We start from the raw sequence: 8,860 nt of genomic DNA, 5'->3' as shown, positions 1-8,860 counted from the left end.
TGAATGGCGTGCATGGGATCTGGGACCATGCACGGTTCACAACACAACACAAATCAAGTACATATATTCTTATGTATAGGATAACCAATTTGGGTTTGTCGAGTGATCAATTCACTCATCTATTTAAATAAGTGTTAAGTATTTGAATTTCGTTTTGTGTATGCAGTAATTTATTGACCAACAATAAATCATTAAATAGAGCTTCAACCCACAACGAATTACCTATCGAACTGAAAAATATTATAGACAAAAAAAAATATAAAATATATTTTATTTTGAGAATAGGGATAAGACAAGATAATAATAATAGAATACAAAAATTAATAGTTTTGTATTTTAGTTGATAATAAATTGAATATAAGATAATAACAAAAAAAATGAAAAAAATAACTTGTGCTTCATTTGGTATTTCTATTTTTTGTCAAAAAAATATAAAATATACTAATTCAATATCTTAAAACATAATGTTCTATTCATATTTTGTAATGTTCTATTCATATTTTGTTTGCTGAATATAAATTTATGTCTCTGTATATTAAACGAAACTACCATTTTCAAAGGTGAAATACACGTTCTCCGATCCCTTGATTTCTTGCTTATTACCACATCCATATTTGGCTCGATCTTCTTAAGATATGACCATGAAATGACATGTCTAGTTGAAATTTTACATACATCTTTATTTCATATATTTACATGCATATATTTTTAAAACTTTTAAATTATCTTTAAAAAAATTAATATAATGGACATTTTACCCAACAATAAAAAATAAGTTTTTTTCATGGACATTAACGATTTTCAAAATAAAATTAGTGTTATAGTCAATACTTATATAGTAATTGTTAAAAAAATTGACAATATATTTATTGGCACTTGTTTTTTTTTTCTTACCGGTAATAAGTAAATAACAAATGTTAATTAATTATTATAAAATAGTAATTCTTGACACTATTTTTAGTGTGTAAAGAATAAAGCTGGGAGAAAATTAATATATATTACATTAAATATGAGAACTATATATAAAAAAAGGACTGCCGTTAGATGATTTGACTGATTTGAATAAATTTTCATTTAACGACTCTCGGCTATTAACTTCAGATAAAGTTGACCGTAACTAAGTTTTCACCATATATATATATCATTGATTGGTATAAAACACTTTGTTTTGCTTCTAATCAAGAAAATAGAAACGAATTTTCTTTTGACCATTTTTTCTTCGTCTCATTCTTATGTCTATCTATATATATTTTAGTTTTTAGCTTTCTACTATCTCTTTAATCCAAGGAAATAAAGTAAAGCAATGTGTGTGTCTTTCTTTTAGCCACTTATAACAGTGTCACTATCATTACTCTCTAACGTTCGAAGCCACTTGTTCCCAAAACAAATGGTTCCACAACATGGCCAGGGAATACGCATTTCCTCTTACAACTTACAATCAGAGCTGTAAAGGAATTTCAATCATATATACTACTATATCATAAAGTGATAACTTTTCTCTAGAAACATATCAATTCATGTAGACCTATATATTACACTATCTTTAGCGTTATCTAGAGGAGAAAAAAAAATACATAAATATATATGTTTTAAATTATAAGGGAATGACAAAAAAGAATTGGATTTATTTTATTCAATGTCAACTATGTAGGTTTCCAATTATGTCAATTAAAATACATGTTTGATTTACCTACTTATTATTTCAAAAGTAATATAAAAACAAGTTTCTTTTAATATATATTACAAAAAATAATCCAATTTACAAACATATCTAGCAGTTTAGAGAAGAATTGTACTTAAATAATATAATGTAAAAAATCTAAAAAATATAATTTGATAATTATATCTATATAGTTGATTTTACGACTTAAACTTGTGATATTGAAGTCACATAAAATTCATTTCTCCAAATAAAATTTTATTTTATATATATAATTATTTTCCATCATATTATGTTACACAAAAAATCTTTATAGCATCTCACAAAAAATTATATTATATCATTGTAAGTAAATTTATTTATCTATTACAGATTTAATTATTGTATTATTATATTATGACAGATTTGATTATTATAAAAACTGATTACTTAGCTTAACTTAAAAAAATATATATGAGTCATCAATACTCATAAATATATACAAATACATAATAATAGTAATTGTTTTGATGAGTGATGATTTTTTATTTATGTGGAATATTTTTTAATTCTTTCATATTATTATTAGTATAAAGTGTTAAACTCAAAAGAATCCTTAATTGATTTAAAAATGGATATAGAATCCATTATTTTAAATAAAAATTGGAATGAGATCCATGAATATATATAGTATCATATATCCATGGTTAATGAAAAAGAAGAAAGTGATTAAAAGGGGTAATTCAACTTTGAAATTTAAATTAAATCATGACTAATTAAACATCACAATAAGCATAATATCTTCTCCCTTTATACTTAAATTTACATGGTGCAAGTGGAGGGGGGTGTTTCTACAAGTAGCTAGTAATAACAACACAAAAGCAATTAGAAAATAGGGCAAAAAAACAAGAACAAGAAAATGGATCCAAGAAGGCATGGGAAGCTACCATTATCTTCATCATCAGATGCAAAAGAGAAGAGAGAGGATGATGATGATGCTTCTTATTATGGATCTTCTTGGTGCACACCTGAAGACACTGACATGTCAACCATGGTTTCAGCTCTTGCTCAAGTTATGGCAACTTCCAATAATAATAATAATCAAAACCCTCATCACATGATGCTGCCACAATCAAACCCTTTTCCTCTCTCAAATGAACCTCTTCAACCTACTCACCCTCTTCAAGATCAAGGTGAGTGATGATAGCTTCTAATTAAATAATAATAATAATAATATTATTATCATTCAATTCTTAATTAGTTACTTGTATATATGTTTAATTTCTATATGTCTTGTTTCTCCTTTTTATTTAATTTATATGAAATTGGCATGCCTAATTTTCTAAAAAATGTTATAATTATATCTTATGTTGTGTGTGTGTATGTGTGTGATTTGTTGTTTAATTTGTAATTGTCTAATTCCGCTTCAAGTTGCTTTCTAATAAAGATCTCTCATATGATTTGTTGGTGATATTTTTCAAGAAAAAAGAACCAATTATTGAAATGGTGTGTATGTTTTGTTGGTGGAGACGTGCTAGACACGGATCTAGATTTTGGTACTCTTATAATATAATCTTTTAATTTATTTGCAGTTTTTGATCCATAAAAAGGTCAAACAATAAATTTGTTATATTAATATTGTATTTATTAATAGATGATAATGATAAATTAAAGTTTTAATTTGATTTGGTGCATTACACGTTGATATCATGCATCAATCTATAAGATTTGATAACTTACATGTGATGCTTGATGGAAGGTATGGAAAATGTAAGCTATTTGCATTGTTAGTAGAAGAATATAGTTCATAAAAATTTTATTAGTTCAATTCGATGTCTGATTTGCATGAAATTAAAGCATGCGTGCCTATATAATTATAAAGTTTATTAATTAGTGAATAATCAGTATATAATAAATTAATTATTAATCTTTTCTCAGAAAAATCACATCACATTCTGTGATTAAAATGATAGAGACCAATTACAAATCTTAGTAAGAAGTATATATTGACCCGGAATCATTGTCCTTGTATGTGATGAATTGCACATTATTATTACCCGGATATATATGCATCAATCTTTATATATCACATGATCAGAATTATTTCATCCAAAGATTTTAACAAAAATAAAATTTAAAAAGTGGATAATATGCAAATATGCTCATGCCCTCTCTGTGTATGTGTCCAAAAGATGAGTCAGCAGATAAAAAATAAGGAAAGATAGGGGGAAAAAAGAAATAAAAAAGGGTGAAAATAAAAGCATATATATAAGAATAAATAGGAAAAGTAATAAGTTAATTATGTTGTGTTCAAATAAATGCATGAAGTATGGCTGAATTTTGAAATTGTTGCATGCATGTAAGCATTTTCCAAAGATGTATGCATCATATATTTTAATTTTAGTCCATTGGTATATTTTTTATTTACATTTACACTACTTACATTCATGTTGCATGCAACTATGGACTAGAAATTAATTATCTATATATAAGTGACCCCATTTGCATTGTCAAGTGGGTTTGTGAAAATTTCTCAAACATATAAAATCTGTATTTAATTAATTTAAGTTGTTGGAATGATAAGCTCTTTTGTCTATTAAGTAAATGTTAGGATTTAAATATTGTCTCATGCATACAACAATTAATTGGTCAGTAGCAAATCCTTAAATAGAGTTTAGATCCTTAAATAGAATTTAAATCTACGAAAAATACCATAGACAACAAAAAAATAATTGAAATCTATACCTACCACCTAAACTTTTCTAAACCGGTTTACATTCATTTTCCCATGACATAACATTGACCCCTTTTTTCTTATTTAAAATTTTGCATGACATCTTTATTTACTTAAAGTTGCAAATCCATATGGTTTGATAATATATAATATTTAGTTCTTTAAATTAATTTAATTATAATATAGCTTTGATTTGGTCCATCTTGTTATGCAGATAATTCTAGCATATATAATTTGAGAGTTCTCTTTGCTAACTAATAAACTTTTGTGGAAATATACATTGCAATCATTTCAATTTATTCGTTTCTTAATGGATGATATTGTTGCTACACAATTACTATGACAAATTAAATAAAACTTATTTTTTCATCAAGCAATTAATATCTGATAGTACATATTATTCCAACTCACATGATGATGATGATAAATATGCCAAGTTTCTGGTTCTATTTTCAGGCATGTGTAAAATATAGACATCAAAATAGATTTATATGAATATCAAATTCGGTACTCTAAAATGATGGAGTATCATGATGACTAAAATGTTTCTCATTCTGTGTTATAGACATGTGTAAATTCTATGTAGGAAAAGCACAACTGAGCAATGATTGATGAATTACTGGTTTTAGTTCCTCATGTCAATGAAGGAAGAAAACAAAAAAATAGACTTTTGCCTAAAGATTTTTATATATAGAATCCAATTCGTTTGCTACTTCAATCAAAATGTTCAGCAATACCAAAATAAACTTTGTTTAATTTTATTTCTTTCCTAGTAAATTCTTTTTTCACTTCCATCCAAGTATGTCATGAAAAAAAAAAAGCCAAATTCTTTGCATTCTGTCAGAAAGAAATTAAACTAAACAAATCCATATTACATATATAGTAAGTTGAGACTAATATTTTTTTTATTAAAAACTTTTTTTTGAGTATTTGTATCAATACACTTATTTTATTATTTTAGTATGACCTAATCACTTTCATTTTTTTAATCTTTAAATATAAATCATACGTATTGATTTACATGTATACTTTTATACATATATAATATTATAAAAGTTAAGATATTTAAATCACCATGTTATACATATTAAAAATATATATGATAACTAATTTAATGATTACTTTTTTATATATACATAATATTTTTGTAAATGATACAGAAAATTGTAATCTGTTGGACCTAGTGTGTAAAGAAATTTAAAAATGAATAATTTTTGTATGCATACACTTTTATGATAGACATTATTATTAATAACAATTATAATCTGTTAGACCTAGTGTGTAAAGAAATTTAAAAATGAATAATTTTTTTATGCATACACTTTTATGATAGACATTATTATTTTAATATCAATCTTTTTTAATAATTAAGATGTATTTTTTTGCTTTATTAATTAAAATATAATCTAAATACATAATTATTAATAACAATTATATTTTTACATGAGGAGTACCAGGAATATTTACTGCATAACATTATTATTGAAAGACAAAATAATATGTGATTAGTTCTAATATGCTTTGTTGAATTTGCATGTACGCATATTTTGCATTGATGACTAATAATAAAGAGGGGGGGACAAATAAGAAGAAGCCACACTACAGAGGAGTAAGACAGAGGCCATGGGGAAAATGGGCAGCAGAAATTAGAGATCCAAACAAAGCAGCAAGAGTCTGGCTTGGAACCTTTGACACCGCTGAAGATGCTGCTTTAGCTTATGATAAAGCCGCTCTCAAATTCAAAGGCAACAAAGCCAAGCTCAATTTCCCTCAAAAACTTGTTCAACCAAACACTACTCAACAGCAACAACCTAATAACAACGACATGCTACAACAACAACTACAAGGTGGTTCTGCCTTTCAATTCAATGGTTCAGCTTCTAATGCTATTCTTCCTGCACTCTATTCACCATCATCATCATTATCCTCAACACACGATCATCAAGTTTTCCCAAACTTGTTTCAGTATGCACAGATTCTTTCAAGTGATGAAGCAAATTTCCCTTATTACACTTCACATCTTTTCAATCAACAACAGCAACAGCAGCAGCAACAATTGCAACAATCTTTGAATTCATCGTCCTATTTCTACAACCAACAACAACAACATGATCATGAAGGAGGACACCATCACCACCAAGATCAGTAGTATATATATAAAAATATATTGTATGTGTCTGCCAACTGCTGTGCATGTTGCTGCTGCATAAATATATATCTTTTATGACCTCTTTCTTTCAATAAAAAATATTGGATGAGTCATCATTATCACCAATATCACATATGAAATAATTATGCTTATTTATAGAGATTAGTACTTTAACCATAATTATTGATGATTATGTAGTGATTTAATTTATCATGTCCTTATACATTTATTATCATCAAGATTGATTATAAATATATAATATATAACTTTTCCTATCAAATAGTCTATATAGTATATATCATTGCATTGTCAACTAGTTGAATCTTATTTTTAATTAAGTTTGAAAAAATACTTTTATACTCATGGAAAAGATGAAAGTTTTACTCCATAAAACACACCCACCATTGTTACCCCTTGTGAAATATTTTTAAAATTAAAGTAAAAAGGTAAACATCTAGTTATTTTATTTTATTAATGATTCCAAAAAGAAAATGTTATTGTGAAAACAACTAACTTATAGAATGTTAAGTTATACAATCTTTCGAGTGGAAGTGGAAATTAAAGGCAGAAACAGAGAGGAAATAAAAGAAAGTAGAATTCATCTTTTGACTTGCTTCTTAACTTCTTTTACAGTTTTTTATATAAAGTTGATAGTTGAAAACTGTTAGGTATACAATTATTTTCATGTGATAAAGAAAATCTCATGTATTAAGTAAGCTGTAATGTTAATCGTTGAAATGTTAATCGTTGAGAGCAGGAAGAGAGAGAAAAGTGAAGGTTGAGAGAGTAAGAAAAATTATTTCTTCTCATTTTAAAAGATTTTGAAATGAATGAAAAACTAAAACAAATTATTTAGTAGTTAACCTTTCATACTTACTTTTTATGTACTTTTAGTCTCCTTCTATAATTAATTACAACCAACATTAAACTAATAAAAAATTAGGAGTGTGTGGTTCGGCCGTACTCTTCTCCACTCTAGACCCTGATTTCATATAGGTTACAGACAATGCATTTGTTGTTTTAAGCAAGTCAAGAAGAGACTATGGTTTTCCAAATTCCATTTGGTTAGTGTTGCTGCGGATGATGTTAGTCAATAATTCCATTATTGTAGAGTAATCACTTCTGTACTGGAAAAGAAAAGTTATTCTTTGATGTTAGGGTGATGTTGATGGCAAAGTTGATGCTAGATGTGTAAATAATATTGGAAAAAAGATTGCTATTAAATGATTGGTATTATTAGAAAAATAATTTCTTCTCGTTTTGAAAATTTTTTAAATAAATCAAAACCTAAAACAAATTGTTTGGTGGTTCACCTTGTACATTTTTTATGTACTCTTATGATAATTAATTATAATCAATATTAAATTAATAAAAAATGATTTAGGTAACATGTGAAGTTATAAGTTGACATGTTCTATTAAATGTTATTTAACAATTCTCAACTATTAACTTCACATGAATATCATCTCATAAAGTAAGATAAATATTGTCATTGTGAAATGTAAAGTGAGTGATGAGTGATGATTGTTGAGAAACACGCATGGATAAAAGTGGGGCATGGCAGCATCGGCCACTTGTAACGGTTGATGGTGCATGAGTCAAAAAGAACCCCACTTTCATCCTATAACCGAGAAAAAACGACAACAATTTTAAAATTTTTTCACATGCTAGCTAACTAGACAAGCGTGCTTCTTTTGAGAATGAGTAGGAAAAGATTGAATAATGTTCTTTAGATCAAACCTTATCATTTAGTAACTGTGTTCCTAACCTCTCTTCTTAGTGTTAGTAATTTTTTTAGTGGGTACGAGTGAATAAATGTTCAATTCTCTTTTCATACTCATCCTCAAAGGATCACGACTCTTTGTTAAGAAAAAAATGATTTTTAATTATTCACCTTTTAATTGAGATATATCAATCAATTTCATTTAAATATGAATTTTTTATACAAATATTTTTTCTCATAAAGCGATATTATTTTAAGGGATTGAATAGTCATATTTTTCACTCAAAAGATGTCTAGAGATTGAATATTTTTGTTCGTCGCTAAAAAAAATTGTTTTAGGTGAAAAATAATTAGGGTCTCCAAAAATAAGTAGTTAAGACTTAGGACTACTTTGTTATCTAATTTTCCATGTAATCCTTACCTTCATAAAGTAATGACTAATTCGAATCCCAATATTTTTTAAATGGATTGAACTAACTATTAAACTAACCCAACTTCACCTCGACTTTATTTAAAAGTTAAATACATGAAAGTGCATGGTTAATCTTTGGGCGTCCTGGGAGTTTATGAAGCCCAAAATCTGGCTATATATGTATGCAATAATTTTATGTCAAA

The 8,860-nt window shown here is 26.7% G+C and overlaps 1 protein-coding gene across 1 annotated transcript; it reads left to right on the top strand.

Annotated features, from left to right (window-relative positions):
* The first annotated feature begins 2,401 nt into the window (after positions 1–2,401).
* Positions 2,402–6,640, top strand: LOC107486473 (ethylene-responsive transcription factor ERF113). The gene is made up of 2 exons (XM_016107020.3): positions 2,402–2,832; positions 5,945–6,640. Exons 1-2 carry the CDS (start codon positions 2,559–2,561, stop codon positions 6,520–6,522), a joined length of 852 nt encoding a protein of 283 aa, XP_015962506.1. The 5' UTR covers positions 2,402–2,558; the 3' UTR covers positions 6,523–6,640.
* The last annotated feature ends 2,220 nt before the right edge of the window (positions 6,641–8,860 follow it).

Source organism: Arachis duranensis, chromosome 4 (genome assembly GCF_000817695.3).
Source record: "Arachis duranensis cultivar V14167 chromosome 4, aradu.V14167.gnm2.J7QH, whole genome shotgun sequence".
Taxonomy (NCBI): Eukaryota; Viridiplantae; Streptophyta; class Magnoliopsida; order Fabales; family Fabaceae; genus Arachis; species Arachis duranensis.
The sequence above is the reverse complement of the archived record's forward strand: the minus strand, read 5'-3'. Positions and strand labels throughout refer to the sequence as shown.